General features: G+C 52.1%; 1 protein-coding gene across 8 annotated transcripts in view; it reads left to right on the top strand.

The window, feature by feature from the left end:
- The window catches only part of BCL9 (BCL9 transcription coactivator), an 81,525-nt gene extending 66,090 nt beyond the window's left edge, over positions 1 to 15,435 (top strand). For 6 of the 8 annotated variants that reach the window (XM_068691780.1, XM_068691751.1, XM_068691788.1 and 3 more), the window contains 8 exons: positions 818 to 900; positions 3,912 to 4,218; positions 5,762 to 6,078; positions 7,001 to 7,190; positions 7,660 to 7,759; positions 8,196 to 10,425; positions 11,741 to 12,001; positions 13,245 to 15,435. In XM_068691780.1, coding sequence (XP_068547881.1) covers positions 4,166 to 4,218; positions 5,762 to 6,078; positions 7,001 to 7,190; positions 7,660 to 7,759; positions 8,196 to 10,425; positions 11,741 to 12,001; positions 13,245 to 14,362 — 4,269 coding nt within the window. In that variant the 5' untranslated portion in view covers positions 818 to 900; positions 3,912 to 4,165 and the 3' untranslated portion in view covers positions 14,363 to 15,435. The remainder of the gene's footprint in view (positions 1 to 817; positions 901 to 3,911; positions 4,219 to 5,761; positions 6,079 to 7,000; positions 7,191 to 7,659; positions 7,760 to 8,195; positions 10,426 to 11,740; positions 12,002 to 13,244) is intronic. The other 2 variants (XM_068691802.1, XM_068691798.1) reach the window with 2 other exon arrangements.
- Positions 15,436 to 16,028: the final 593 nt, after the last annotated feature.

Below are 16,028 nucleotides of genomic sequence, written 5' to 3'. Positions count from 1 at the left end.
TATTGCTAAGTTTTCAGGTGCTTGTGTCTGTCCTTAAGATGTGACTGAAAGTTTTTGATGCAGGGATGTCTCCAGTACTCAAAGTGTGGCTGATCCACTCGTGGGCTACAAACTATTTTGGCCTTACAGGGAATAACTGTAGGACAAGGGGTCCTACTCACATCTGCAGCTCTCTCGTGAGCAAGCTTGCAGGCTGTCTCACACAAGGTTTGCAGTTGGATTCCTTTCTCCCTGTAGCGTAGCACAGTGACGTGCAGTAGGGGCCGACAGAACAGCAAGGAGCCCGTCTTCCTTCCAAAACCTGCCTGGTTTTCCCCTAGATGCCACTGAGCAATTGCCTGGCTTTACCTGACGCTTGATGTTTTTATTTATAGCTCGTCTGGCTGTGGAGGAGGTTGTGTGTGGAGCACAGGGGTTTGGCAGATGTTGCTGGGCTCACAGCGAGGGGAAGGCGAGCCTTTGAAGAGGCATGGGCGCAGGGAAGGGGAGGTTGCTCGGGTGAGCTTCGTGCCAGCTTCTCAGAGCACAGATGAGCTCATGGGAATCCAGCAAGCTCAAATGTGGGAGTGCTAAAGCAGGTCTGAGCTACTTCCCCTCCGCACCTCCTCTCGCTGCCGACATCTTCAGACTGTTCTGGCCTGATGCTGGCGTTTTTGCTGCTGGTGAACCTGGCCAGCCTAGGCAGAGGCTCCCTCCTGCCAGTGCTTCAGAACGAATTTTAACTCCTCTGCTCGCTCCTGGGGCTAGGAAGGAGGGGCGGCAGCTGGCTGGGCTGTGGTTCCTGCTGCTGAAGCTCTGCCTCTCTCCTTTTTTTCAGGTGATCATTGCTTGTGAGAGGAGTGGTTCGCACCTCATGGCCTCCACAATGAGTACTGCTGTGTCGTGACGCCAGGGGTCTCGGTAAGCTACTTGACGGGAAGGGGAGGGCCTGTGATATCTCCGTGAGTGTGGGTCCGTCTCTCTTGTCTCTGAAACTGATGTTTAAAGCCATTCTGTGCCATCCAAACTGGGAGCAGCCACCGAGTTGGGTGAGGCTACTTTTCACCTGTTCTCACCTCCTCCTTTGAGCTTGCAGTGGCACTGATGTGGTTGCATCATCAACCAGATCAAGGGGACTGATCCAGCTGAACAGAGATTTCTCCTGTTTTCCTTGGGTTGGTTCCCGCTTGGATCTTCCCCTGATCTGGTCAGGAGAGGGGTGGTGAGAACGAGCAGATTGCTGAACCACCCCTCTTCCTTGTAGCCTGTGTACCTTCAAGCAAACACAGCCCCAGAGTCAGCTTGCCGAAATGCTTTGGGAAGTGGCTTGACCATTCACCGTCAACGAACCTTCCTCTAATTTCAACCCAATGATAAGGGCTTTGCTTTGGCAGGCAGGCTCCAGCTGCAAAAATACGTTTCTCTGGAGATTTTCCATTATTGAACCCTAGATTTGCAGACAGACATACGTTAGAAGTGCATTTAGAAAAATCATGAGGCATCCCATTTCACATTATAAAAGACGGTGTGTTCCCAGCGTGCAGAAATGAGAAGCAGAGGAAGGTGAGTTGCTGTTCTTCTGATATATCCAATGAATATATTGATGAATTCTTTATAGCTCTCTCTGTTAAGAAGAAATTTAAACTGAGATTGGAAAACACAGTTCCCTTGCAGAACATATCAATTCCAGCAGCTGGAAGATACGTGTATATATAGCATAAAATACACGGTTAAAAAACGGGAGGTTTTTTAATTTGCTCTGTGAAGTACTTGGAAGTTTGGTGCTGTCGGAAGTCCCGTGCAGAGGGGGTGGTCTCGGTTCTGTTCTTCATGTTTTCCCACGGCACTGTGCAGGACTGGGTGTCTGAGAAAATTCTCATCTAGTAATTTGTGAAAGGTAGCATCATAAGGCATAAATAGCAAAAGTGGAAAAGCAGAGGAAGGAACAAGTAGAATACTGGAGTCCGTCACACAGGCGCCCACGCAGTGCTTTTAGCATTGAGCTCCACTCTTTAATGCTATTGTTCCTGTTCTCTGTTACCTGAAATTCACTCTATTTTCAGTCACGCCTTCACCTGAAGTGAGGATTCTCTAGTCTCCCTGAGTTACACTGATTTTTACTGATGCTTGAGTCTGTTTTGAAAAGTGTTGTAATTCAGTGCAGTGATAATGTTGCAGTTTTGTTGTCGAACAGACAGAGGAGTTGAATTTGCATGGAACGTTGGGACAATTTAGATGTTTAGGAAAATGTTCTTTTTTGTCCTCGATGTGTCTGTGCAGCACCAGCTCCAATTACAGCCTGATAGTGGTAACAATAGGAACCCAACATTGTTCTCGGAATCAATGGGATAACCAGCTCACAGCTCCAGCGAGATGTAGGGATCCTGTGGAGCGTGTGGCTGGGACTGGGGTTCACCTGATTGTGCTGAGTAAGAGGCAGGACAAATGAGGCTGTTACTGCAGAAACATTCCCCTCGTTAACGGGGTTGTGCAGCGCAGTGGAGGTGAGAATATGGAGCAGGATATTCCTCTGGCTTGCTGAGGAGGTACATGGTAGAGAGGAGGTGATGTTTGGGAGGCGATACGCTTCATAGAAGGGCTACAGAGGAAGGACTGTGGGGTGCTATCCTGTTAAAGTGCAGTGATACAAAGTCACTAAAATGTGTAATGGCACCACAGCCTCACAATGAGATCCTTTTGGGGAACCAGAGAACCAGCTGCTCGATAATGCAGGTTACTGAGAACTCTCCTTGGCTAGAGGTGGTCATAAAGTACACAAGTTTCTTAGTCCTCCGGTGTCAACACATAAGCAAAGCACTTTTTCCTTTTTACAAACAATCCAAACAGTTGTCTATCCATAATATTCAAGGCGCTCCCAGTCCGATGAGATTTATTTTGTTTCATTTGATACAGACAGGAAGAAACTGCTTCTTCGGTGCTGAGGAGGAATACCAGGAATATTTACATTTGAATAATATTTAACTAGCATTGCTTAATACATTAACAATAAATCTTGGTTAGATTCTAAATTAAGTGGATTTGCATCTGAGTAGATGAGATGAGCAGAAGAGATTCTGTTGAAGCATAAACAAGACAGAAATTTGTTCCAAAATAATTTAGCCCAAAGGACATAAACAGTAATGTTCAATAGTTTCTTCCCCCAGAAACACTTGTAAGTGTCGTGTTGCCTGCATCACGCATATTTGTTTATTAGCAAGAAGCTGAAAAAAAATGCTTATTTTGTTGTGTGTGTTTTTTTATTATTCTTATTTTTTTAAGGTCTTGATAGTTTGTACAGTGTTGCTGAGCAAATTTAGAGGGGCAGCTCTCTAGCGATCTCTTGGCCTTTCTAATAGAAATAATGACTGACTAACCTCTCTGGTATTTACAGAGTAATCACAGCATAGCTGGTTGCTTACAGGTGGTCAGGAAGGCGTTTTATTTTATTTTCCTCCCTCTGTGCAACTCTTAGCACACATCAATGAACTTATGTCTGGTTATATTGGACCAAGGAGACAGAAAAGATTTGAGCAGAGTTTATGTTCTTAGGAAATATCAGATTATGGCCGTTCACGGGGGAATTCTGGATAGCTAAGTCATGTGGGGGATTTGTCATTTTGGCTTCCTGCTGACTTGCTGTGAGGTGTCCTCAAGCTGAGCACAGACACGGAATCAAAGCTTCCAGGTACGAGAAGCTTCCCCGCGCGATTTGAGTGGCTGAAGGGAAGCTTGGCCTCACTGCCTGTAAACCGAGCGGCCGGCTGGGGCTGCCTCTGCTTTGAAATACGCAGCTGTGCGGAGCCATCTGAGAGCTCTTCTCCTGTGTCTTTGCAGTGACGGGCAAGGACTGCCATGTGCTGCTTCGCAGACGTGTCTGCTCGCAGAGTTCCTCACCAGATTTCTCTTCTCTTCTTGTGGGCTGGTTTTAACAGTGTGCCCTGGAGATGCGAGACTTCCCCTGGGCAGCAGGAGGCACGCGTCTAGAGAATGCTGGAGCTGCAGGAGGGAAGCGCCCCGTGCAAAACCAGAGAGGAGCAAAGAGAAAAAAGGCAAGCAGACAGACAGCGCTGAGAGAAGCGGGTGGCAGAAAGTGCTTCAGAGCTGCCTCTGGTGGCACAGTCCCCAGAGGAACTTGACGAGAGCCCATCTGCCTGCGTGTGAGACTGTGAGCTCAGGATTTCTGTCAATGCATTCCAGTAACCCCAAAGTGAGGAACTCCCCGTCAGGCAACACACAGAGGTAAGGAAAAGAGCCAGCAGCGCATGGTGCTGTCCCTGCTCTGCTGCGGTGCGAGCTGAGGACTGGTGCATGCGACTTACCGAGCTTCCTCTGCGCTCCTGTCGGGTGTGCTGGGTACCTGGGCGCTGGCTGCACGGTGTGGATGAGCCCCTACGTTCGCTAGGTTCGGGGTGAGCTGAAAGAGTTTTTAACCTGTGGGGTTTGGCCTCTCCGTTCCTCCTGCCCTCCTCCCTTCCACCAGGTGTCTAAATAGGTTGGAGGAGAGCGAACGTGCCGTTTCTATCCGTTTGTGCTCTTCCCCTCAACCCCTTCTAATTATCTGTTTCCCCGAGGGGTAGTTGGGCAGCAGAAGGTCTCTGTCTGTACTTCCACACAAAATGCTTCCCTCCCGCTGTGTGCCGAAGCAGCCTGGAGAACTGATCAGCCGTGCCCCGAGATCCTCTGGATCGTTCACCTGCCAGTGTAGCGGGTCAGCATCTCTCCTCCGCTAAGCTGGAAGGGGAAAAATCTGGAAGTGAAAAGTGTCCGGGGACTCGCAGTGGTCTGACTGACAGCATTCTCCAGTTCGATTATTTACTCCTAGAGGTCACCGGGAGCTGGGAGTGACTCAGAGGGAATGCCTCTGAGGCAGATGCCTGTCCAAAGGAGGAGCTGGCACGCGCCAGTCCCACAGCGAGGATGCTAGCGAGCACTGCCTGCTGGAAGCAGTGGTGATGGGAAACCAAAATGCAGGAGATCCGGTAGCAATGGAGTAACTGGATGCTGAGGAGGACAGGATGCCTGATGCGTGTGCAAAACCCAGGGGAGCAAAATATTTTTAGGATGCAATCGGCTGAATGAAGGAGGGGAGGAAAAGATTTTGCATTTCCTTTGGCAAATGCAAGAAGCTTCATCTGCCCCATTTTGCAGGAGCGTGCAGGGAGATGCTATCCTTCCCTTTCCTTCTTCAGAGGCAGGTTGAAGCTGGTTTAATTGTTTTCACGGTCAGAGGTTTGTGTTTTCCTGGCAGCTCGCCCCAACGTATGATGAATGCCGCAGTAATGCTGGGTTTTCCTTGTGCTCCCTGTAGAACTGGATAGGGAGGAGCAGGGGGGGTCTGCTCAGATGGGAGCTGCGCTGTGTGATTTGGGTTCGGGAGAGTGGTGAGGTGAACTTTATTGTGCCGCCTCTGTTTACTCTGAGCTGCGCTTGGTGTGAGGCGCTTCTCTGTGCACATAGAAACCGTTGTCTTTATTGACAGAAGCCCCAGAGGTAGGTCCTCATGTGACAGCAGTTCCCGGGATCTGGCAGGTCCGCAGCCTGCCCTGGTGCCTTCTTGAGCAATGAGATCCCATCTTGGATAATAACCCTTTCAGGGCACGCTCAGAAAAGCACCTGGATGACTCTAAGCTTGCAGGCATTTCTTATTTGGCAGCAATTGTCTTAGCTCGCAGAGGTGGCACTGGTTGTTTCTGCTTTCTCTTCCCACAGGGTTGAATGAATCCGTGGAATGATTTGTCACTTTCTTTTCTTTCTTTTTTTTTTTTTCTCCCTCTGTCCCCAGTAGCCCCAAATCAAAGCAGGAGGTGATGGTCCGTCCCCCTACAGTGATGTCCCCGTCTGGCAACCCCCAGCTGGATTCCAAATTTTCCAACCAGGGCAAACAAGGGGGCTCCACCAGCCAATCCCAGCCCTCTCCCTGTGACCCCAAAAGTGGAGGTCACCCCCCCAAAGTGCTCCCCGGCCCAGGTGGGAGCATGGGGCTAAAGAATGGGGCCGGAAATGGTGCCAAGGGGAAGGGGAAGAGAGAGAGAAGCATTTCGGCAGACTCCTTTGAACAGAGGGAAGCCGGGACTCCTAATGACGACCCTGAAATCAAAGGTACGTTTGCTAGGGTACGGGCACAAATGCAGGCAATTAGTAGGTGTCCTCTGTGGGATGGAGAAGTGCTAGGCAAGCGTTAGCGAAACATTTCTTTGCCTCCGGTTCTCTAAGTTCCAGCCAGCGATGTCCAAGGGTCTTGAGGGCAAGCAAAGAGGGGAGGTTGTCGTAGCCGGCATCGGTAAACGCGTCTCTTCTCATCATGTTCAGCTGACGCGCAGGCCTGGCTCTGGTGGGAAAGTTCCTTTGTAGCTCTGAAACTCCCCCGGAGGATTTGAAAGTACAAATGCAACCTGTTGGTTTCCTTCTGGCCTTTGGCCTTTCAGGAACTGCTCTGTTGTAACTGGGGTTTTGAACAATATGCAAGCCTGTTTTGTCAACACAGATACATAACCCGGAGCACCCTGGCTGGTAGCACAAGGCAGAGAGTTGGGATTTCTGGGTTCTGTTCCTGGCTCCAACATTGCCCTTGTGAGGTGGTGGGAAAACAGATGAGGTGGGCAGTCGTCCATCTTTTGTTTATTGCCCATTTGCGAGGTCTCCTGGCTAAGGTGGCTGAAGAGGAGGGGGAAAAAGCTGGGTTTGGCCCAGTGTGTTCTCCTTAGATGCAGACACTTGTATATTTGGGTGTCTCCCTGTCTAGTTCTCCTACTATTCTGTGTGACCGTTAGAGAATACAACGGGATTGGCTCTGGGAGCTGCCCCTTGTCTCGAAATGGGACAGGCTGAGCTTTCTGCCAGCAGGGCCTGTAGCAGCATGGAGGCACTGGGGGGAGGGTGCGTGGCGTAACGGAAGAATCGCCTTTAGCAGTGCGTGACGGGGAAGCAGAGGAGAATCTCTGTTTCCAGATATGAACCAGGAATGGTTCCCAAAGAGCTCCCAGGATAGTGATTCCCCTCTTTCTCTCTTTTGCCCTTCCAGACTGCAATTCTGCCGATCACGTGAAGTCCCAGGATTCTCAGCACACCCCACACTCCATGACTCCTTCAAATGCTTCAGCCCCGAGGTCTTCCACACCTTCCCATGGCCTGACTGCTACTTTGGAGCCAGCAAGTGGCCAGAAGACTCCATCCAAAGTGGTTTACGTCTTTTCTACTGAGATGGCCAACAAGTAGGTAGATGCTTGAATGCCTTCAGGAAGCAAGGCTTAGATCTATGCTCCCTTCTTATGAAATTCTCGTGTGCTCTTCCTCCATCTGGTGTGTTTTTGTAGCAAAAAGACATTTTTAATTGTTTTGGAGATGCCGAAAGGGCTGGAGTGGGGAATGTCACTGCCTCCTGCTCCCCGAAAAGTGATTGTTTTGTCCTCAGAGGTGCAGTTTTGGCAAATGCTGATAAGATACTGGTTTGCAGTCCATGCAGCGAGTACAGCTGGGGTGACTTAAACCGAGACATGACCCCTAAATGGCGATGAGTTTGTAGATGTGAGCATTTTTCTCTTGCTACTCATCTGGAATAAAAATACGTGTGGTTGAGTCTTTCTCCCTTCTGCCAGCTGAAGGATAGAAGGGGAGGATGGTTAGGAAAATTTGATTCTTAGCTTCACCTGGATATGTACGTCTGTCTGTCTGTCTTTGCAGGGCTGCAGAAGCCGTGCTGAAGGGACAGGTGGAAACCATCGTGTCCTTTCATATCCAGAACATCTCAAACAGCAAGGCGGAACGAAACACTGTACCCTTGGTAGGGAGTTACCTGCATGTGGGTGGGAAGGGAAATGGTAAATGTGCTTGTGCGTGTGTGATTCAGAAAGAGGGACGGTTGTTTATGCTCTGGGATAAATTGTAGGATGGAAAAGAGAGGGAGAGTTGGCCTAGCCTTCCTCAAATAAATGTCTTGGATTATCCAAAGAGGAGTTTGAGTCTTGCAGTATTTGGGTGGTGTATTTCCAACCCACTGCTCACGCAGAGCCTGCACAGAAGCAAGGGGTACCTGCTGTAATGCGTGAGCAAAATCTCTCTCGTACGGCCAAGATGCTGCTCCGTAAAGACTGCATGGAGGCTACCCTTCCTTGCGGAGCGTGGGCTGGGGGGGTCGAGACAGGGCATTTCATTGGCACCTCTGCTTGTGTGGCACAGCCGTGAGAAGAGGAGTGATGGCACGTGGCTTTCTCTTTCAGAACCCCCAGATCTCTGCACTTCGGACTGAACCCAAGCCCCTGCCGCAGCCGCAGCCCCCCGCCGCCCAGGACCAGAACCCTCCCCAGAACGCCAAAATGCAGCCGACTCCACCCGTGTCAGCACCGGTGTCCAAACCCACTGGTCCCCCGTGTCCCATAGATCAGGACAGCCCCAGCGTGGAAAGCAAAGTGATGTCGGTGGGCAGCCCCGCCAACTCCACCCCGCTGCAGACGGAAGGATTCGGGCAGAGTTCGACCCCCAACAACCGCGCAGTGAGCCCGGTGTCCCAAGGTAGCAATAGCTCCGCTGCAGACCCCAAAGGTCCTCCCCAGCCGGTGTCTGGTGGGGACCCATCCAGTCTGGGCGAGAATCCGGACGGGCTGTCGCAGGAGCAGCTGGAGCACCGGGAGCGCTCCTTGCAGACCCTGAGAGACATTCAGCGCATGCTCTTCCCCGACGAGAAGGAGTTTGCAGGAGGGCAGAGCGGGGGGCCGCCCCCCAACTCTGGGGTGCTGGATGGTCCCCAAAAGAAACCCGAAGGGCCGATACAGGCCATGATGGCTCAATCCCAAAGTTTAGGCAAAGGGTCAGGGTCTCGGACAGATGGAGGGGCTCCGTTTGGCCCTCAAGGACACAGGGACATGCCCTTTTCCCCAGACGAAATGGGGCCGCCACCAATGAACTCCCAGTCGGGACCCATCGGCCCCGACCACCTGGACCACATGACTCCCGAGCAGGTGGCCTGGCTCAAGCTGCAGCAGGAGTTTTACGAGGAGAAGAGAAGGAAGCAAGAGCAGGTGGTTGTGCAGCAGTGTTCCCTGCAGGACATGATGGTCCACCAGCACGGGCCTCGCGGCGTCGTGCGAGGCCCTCCCCCCCCCTACCAGATGACCCCAGGGGAAGGCTGGGGGCCCGGGGGTCCCGAGCCCTTCCCCGAGGGCATGAACATGTCCCACTCGCTGCCCCCCAGGGGCATGGCCCCTCATCCCAACATGCCCGGGAGCCAGATGCGCCTGCCCGGTTTCGCGGGAATGATGAACCCTGACATGGAGGGCCCCAACGTCCCAAATCCCGCCTCCCGGCCGGGGCTTTCAGGGGTCAGTTGGCCAGACGACGTGCCAAAAATCCCAGACGGCCGCAACTTCCCTCCCGGCCAGGGCGTCTTCAGCGGCCCCGGCCGAGGGGAGCGGTTCCCCAACCCGCAGGGCCTGCCCGAAGAGATCTATCAGCAGCAGCTGGCCGAGAAGCAGATGGGCCTCCCCCCGGGCCTCAACATGGAGGGCATCCGGCCCGGCATGGAGATCAACAGGATGATTCCCTCCCAGAGACACATGGAGCCCGGGAATAACCCCATCTTCCCGCGCATGCCGGTGGAAGGGCCGATGAGCCCCTCCCGGGGGGACTTCCCCAAAGGAATCCCCCCGCAGATGGGCTCCAGCAGGGAGCTGGAGTTCGGGATGGGCCCCGGCGGCATGAAGGGGGACATGGGCATGAACGTCAGCATGGGCTCCAACCCACCCCTGGTACCTCAGAAGCTGAGGGAGGCGGGAGTCGGGCCGGAAGAGATGATGAAGCTGCGGCCCGGCGTCTCGGAGATGCTCTCCTCCCAGCAGAAGATGGTGCCGTTGCCGTTCGGGGAGCACCCGCAGCAGGAGTATGGCATGGGTCCCAGGCCTTTCCTTCCCATGTCTCAGGGCCCAGGAGTTGGCCTCCGAAATCTCAGAGAACAGATGGGGCCTGACCAAAGGACTAACAACCGGCTCAGCCACATGCCGCCACTACCTCTCAACCCCACCAGTAACCCCAACAGCCTCAACACTGCTCCCCCCGCACAGCGCAGCCTGGGCCGCAAGCCCCTGGATATCTCCGCAGCCGGTCAGGTGCATTCTCCGGGGATCAACCCCCTGAAGTCTCCCACCATGCGCCAGGTGCAGTCTCCCATGATGGGGTCTCCCTCGGGGAACCTCAAGTCCCCCCAGACGCCCTCCCAGCTGGCAGGGATGCTCGCGGGCCCCACTGCCGCAGCTGCCGCTGCCTCCATTAAGTCCCCCCCGGTCTTGGGGTCTGCTGCTGCTTCTCCTGTCCACCTCAAGTCTCCGTCTCTCCCCGCACCTTCTCCGGGATGGACTTCGTCTCCAAAGCCTCCTTTGCAGAGCCCCGGGATTCCCCCGAACCACAAGGCGTCTCTCACCATGTCGTCTCCGGCCATGCTGGGGAACGTGGAGTCGGGTGAGTGCCCCCTCCTCGTCCCAACTCCGTCTTGTGCCCTAGCTCCTGGGGGTGAGGGCTGGTGGCTGGGAGGACAGCAAAGTAACGGGTTGGGTGTAGAGGTACGAAATGCTTTGGAATAAAAAGTTCCGACAAAGACATGCAGAGTGTAGGGGCCAGTTGCATGTCCAGGTGTGGCTAGAGCTTTCCAGGTGTCACAGCCTAGACGAGGAGATGTGCTAATGTTTGGGCTTTGAGCGCTTTGGAGAGAGCTGAGCAGCCAGCGGGCACTGTATGATCTCCCTTTGATAGCAAACCAGAGACCTGCTGTGACCCGGGACCTTGGCACAGAGGTCTGAGAGCCCAGCCTGCTCCTGAACGACGGTGTGCCTCTCCCCACGGCCAGGCTCCAAGCTCCGGAGCTTTCCGGCCTGGGGAAACCTCTGAGCTGGGAGAGGTTTGCCCACGTTGCCCTCTAGTGCTGCTGCGGGTAACAGGCAGCGCTGGGGGGACGGCGCCTGCCTGCTGAGAGCAGGGGAATCCCAGCAGTGGTGCTGCAGGGAGGCTGACCCCTTGCAGCGCTGAGCAGGGTTGCTGGCCGGGCTGTGCCAGCAATTCAGCATTTTTTCTTCAAATGTGATGTGGAGATCGTGGCTGAAGGACAAAGGAGGCTGGAGGTGCAGTTACCTCTAGTTTGGGGAGAGAGAATGATTACAGTAAGCTAGTAAGTGCAGAGAATTCTTCTTTAACTGGATCAAGCAGTAAACACATATATGTAAAAGCAGAAATGAAATTAAAACAAGGAGTTTTGCTTGTAGCTGCTCTGATACAGCTTGTCAGAAATCTGCCCACGTGTCTCAGCGTAATATCTGCTCAGCTTTTCATCGCACCGCACGCGTCTTTTGTGTTCGCTTGGTGCTGCTTCAAGAAAAAGGGAAGGGAGTTGCAGTTGACATCTGGTGGGCGCAGGATCAGTTAACTGACTGGGTATTTATTTGGATTTTTATGGCTAGACGTAGCACGTATGTGTGTCTTCAGTGCCTGGAAAGTGAACTGTAGGGATTTCAGACATTCCTGGTGGTGTTTTTTGTAGATTTGTACAGGCTCCTGAGAGTTCCAGAAGTGCAGAATCCAGGATAACAAATGTTTACCAAATCTTGACCAACAGGCTTATTTTTCTGGTTACTTTTCACAGGCGTTGGCTGTATGAGTCAGATGGTCCCTTGTAATAAAAGGGTTTTTAAGTTTTTGAGATCCCCTAGGAGAAGAGGGTGTGATTTAAGGAAAAAAACGGTGAAAAAAATAAATCATTTCTCCTCCTTTTTCCCCCTCTAAGGTGGTCCACCTCCTTCCACAGTCAGCCAGTCTGCTCCTGCGACTCTCCCTGGAAATCTTCCCTCTAGCAGCCCTTACACAATGCCTCCGGAGCCAACCCTCTCCCAGAACCCTCTGTCCATCATGATGTCCAGGATGTCCAAATTTGCCATGCCCAGCTCGACACCGCTCTATCATGATGCCATCAAAACCGTGGCCAGCTCAGATGATGACTCCCCTCCGGCACGCTCCCCAAATTTGCCACCTATGAACAGTGTACCAGGTAAGAAACTCGAGGCAATGTAAGCCCAAGCTTTCGGGCAGTACAGTGAGAGTGATTGGTGTGGAAGCTTCATCAGATGAAGGTGGTGAGAGGGGAAACCTTAAAGAATATTTAGTCATGGGGTGTTTTATGTATGGGAGAGATTCCCACTCTTATTCCGCAAGCGAGATAACTTGTGTGAGTGAAGGCTGTTCATGGGGATAATCATCAGACCTACAGTGTGTTACCTAGAAGAAACCATTCTTCCCTTGTTTTCAGACAGTGTCATAGAAGCACCACGAGGTTTCTTTTTTTTGTTGACACTGAATCATCTGGTCTTTTCTTCTCCAATATTTTTGTGTGTTGCCTTTCTTACAGAAGAATGTTAGCAGACTTTCTCAAAATGTACATTTTCTGGTAAAGGGAGTAGTGTGTAAAGGCAGGTGACCTCAACCGGGATTGAGGCAAACTGTCCTGGTCTCTACCTCAGAAAGTGGGAGGAAAGGCAAAATAAAATGCTGTTCTTTAGGGCTCTCTCACAGAAAAGCGTGCTCATACGATAAATCCAGTTTCTGCTGACAGTTTAACGTTGATGGGTAGACCTGTATTTAATAAAAAAGTAGGCTGTAGGCCCTCCGCCCGGTTGAATTAATAGTTGCAAGAGGGGATGACTGGATGTTTGAAGAGAGCAGCAACTGGTAATGAATTCTTGATGAGTTTACCTGTAGCTTCGCTATCTGTTTCGCACACTAATGATAAGAGTTGCTGAATATACCTGGGAAAGCTGACTAATTGAGTAAGTTGGATGCTAGCTCATTAACCTCGCCAATCGCCACCGCCTAGGCTTATCAGCGTTACCTGATTCATCGCTTCTTAGGTTTTGAAAGGAGATTCAGTCACCTCCCGGTGGACAAGTGTCCATGTGCTGATAATCTGCCACAGACTTGTTTGTCACTGACTGCCACGTCTAGACTGCCAGGAAAGTAGCAAAGGTATGAGCTGGGCTGAGATCCTACTTCCAGAGCAGGCTTTAGGCCCTTTTTGCTAGAGCAGTGACGAGCTTAGGGAGGCTGCTGTGCAGGTGGCATCAGTTTTCTGGTTCAAATGGCGCTCTCCAGAGCCACTGCTGTTGCTGTCTTTTACTAGCAATAAATGAATTTATTTTTTTGGTGGATGTGGTAACCTTGCAGAAAGCTCTCTGCTGTTTTCCTTGTTTGCTTATGCTTGGCCGTTACCTAAATCCGATTCCTTGTCTCTTCCCTAGGAATGGGCATTAATTCTCAGAATCCTCGAATTTCAGGTCCAAACCCAGTGGGTCCAATGCCAACCCTTAGCCCAATGGGAATGACCCAGCCTCTTTCCCACAACAACCAGATGCCCTCTCCAAATGCTATGGGACCCAATATACCTCCTCACGGGGTCCCCGTGGGACCCGGCCTGATGTCACACAACCCGATGATGGGGCACGGTTCCCAAGAGTCTCCAATGGTACCTCAAGGACGCCTGGGCTTCCCGCAGGGGTTCCCTCCCGTACAGTCCCCTCCACAGCAGGTGCCATTTCCCCACAACGGGCCGAGCGGCGGGCAAGGCAACTTCCCGGCGGGAATGGGCTTCCACGGAGAAGGACCTCTGGGGCGTCCTACCAACCTGCCCCAAAGCTCGACAGATCCAGCACTTTGCAAGACTGGAGGCCCTGGCGGTCCGGACTCCTTCACTGTTCTTGGAAACAACATGCCTTCGGTTTTCACCGATCCGGAGCTGCAGGAGGTGATCCGTCCCGGAGCCACGGGAATACCCGAGTTCGACCTCTCCCGGATTATCCCGTCGGAGAAGCCGAGCCAGACACTACAGTATTTCCCTCGCGGGGAGGTGCCGGGCCGCAAGCAACCGCAGGGGCCCGGGCCCGGCTTCTCCCACATGCAGGGGATGATCGGAGAGCAGACCCCGCGGATGGGACTAACGTTGCCTGGCATGGGGGGCCCCGGGCCGGTGGGGACTCCGGAGATCCCTCTCGGGACGGCCCCGTCCATGCCGGGCCACAACCCGATGAGACCGCCGGCCTTCCTGCAGCAGGGCATGATGGGGCCGCACCACCGCATGATGGCACCAGCACAGACGGCGATGCCCGGGCAGCCCGCGCTCATGAGCAACCCCGTGGCCGCCGTGGGCATGATCCCGGGCAAGGACCGAGCCCCCGCGGGGCTGTACAGCCACCCGGGCCCCGTCGGGTCGCCCGGCATGATGATGTCAATGCAGGGCATGATGGGACCCCAACAGAACATCATGATTCCCCCCCAGATGAGGCCCCGAGGCATGGCTGCTGACGTGGGCATGGGAGGATTTAGCCAAGGCCCTGGGAACCCAGGGAACATGATGTTTTAAGCTGCTACCGTAAGACTGGATGTTCTGATCCTTGTGAAGATGAGATTCCGAGTCCTGAGGGCTTTTTTGGGAGCTTCAGGAGTACAGTTTGGCCATGCAATAGGTGAAAAGAGACCAGAGGACGCTTTGGGAAATCTCGAATGTATGGAATTACCTGAAAAAAAAAATTATTCATTTTAACAGGTTGTTTTTTTTTAAGATTTATTTTTTAAAAATTATTTTTGTGGACTTGGGTATCCCGTGATGGCACCTGCTTTGAGAATCTGTAGCTGTATTTTGAGAATTGCCATTTGTCACAAGTTGCACCATTCTCTGTATGTTTACGTCCTTCGGACTGGCTTCTCCCAGGACTCTCGGTTATTTTTGGGGTTTTTTGTGTACTGTACTATATTGTAAAAGGGATTTTAGCAGAGACTTTAGTCTTTGGGGTGAGAGGAGAATGGGATTCTAGGCTGTTTACTTTAGGTGGAGAATCCATCTTCAGAACTTCGGACTATTTTCCTTCAACTCCAATGTATAGAAAAACCAAACTACGACCTCAGAGCAGAGTATTAATGAAAAGCACAAAAAGGAACTTAAGTTCAGTGAGGGGAATCTTTTAAAAGAAATAAATAATAAGTTAAGGACATATTTTTCAAATTATGGCGTGCTGTCCAGCACCTTCTGTCTCTCCCTCCCACTCTTTATTAAATAGGCTTCTCTCTCTCTCCGTCCCCCTTCTGTCTCCTCCTATGGCAGCTGCAATACATTGTGTTATTTTGGGGGGTAAACCTAGGAGCGCCTCTCCTCCTGTGGGGACTCTTCCCACTTTTAGGAAGGGGCTGGACTTGGACACTGTTACATTCTACAGTAGTCTCTCTCACTGTTTCCTATTCTCCTTTTCTTAGAAACCCCAAGTGATTTTATTAATGTGGGAGTGGAACAGACACTAAAAGTTATCCAGGATTTTTTTTGTGGTTATTTTTTTTTCCTCCCCAGCGTAAAACGTTCTGTGTAACCTCCATTAAATTTGGTACAAAACCACTCGCCAGGGCTGTGGTGTCAGAAAAATAAAATATATTGTTTCTTACAAAGATGAACTGTCTTCTTTATCCAATGCAGCTGTTTCCTAAGTGCATCGGATGGCTGGCCAGATGACTCTTTGCTCCCAGAGATGATCACAGGCAGTCTAGAGGCCAGGTGGGGCAAGCTCCAGCAGCTCATAAAAATTGGCTCTGGAGGCAACCTTGCGAGGCGCTTCTCTTTGCTTACTGCTGGACAGAGCTTGGTTTTCCTCGGAGTGAGGTCTTGCTTCTGAACACCCCCGGGGACGATGGTTACGATCTTTCTTCCTCAGTTTATCAAGGGTCAAGGAATAGCCGCAGCCCGTTGTCTCTGCCGCTTCCTCTTGGCGAGCATTCGCAGCACTACAGGTACGTGGTTTGGAGCTTCCCCGCAGCAGCGACGTCTGCCTGCCAAGCGCTGGAATCTTGACACTGTGCAGGCTGCTGGGGCTGTGTGTCCCCCGGGGGCTGCGGGCTGGTGGGCAGGGTCTCTGACTTCTGCCGCTCGGAGGCTGAGGCAGCGGGGAGCGGATGAACTTAAATCACAAAGGTGAGGGAGAAGTCGTCGGTGAGATTTTTATCAAGACAGTCCTGCTGAGTAAATTGTTGCTTTGCTGCGGTTC

Source organism: Anas acuta, chromosome 1, assembly GCF_963932015.1.
Source record: "Anas acuta chromosome 1, bAnaAcu1.1, whole genome shotgun sequence".
NCBI classification, from domain to species: Eukaryota; Metazoa; Chordata; class Aves; order Anseriformes; family Anatidae; genus Anas; species Anas acuta.
Note: the sequence above shows the minus strand (reverse complement) of the source record. Positions and strands in the feature narration are given on the sequence as shown.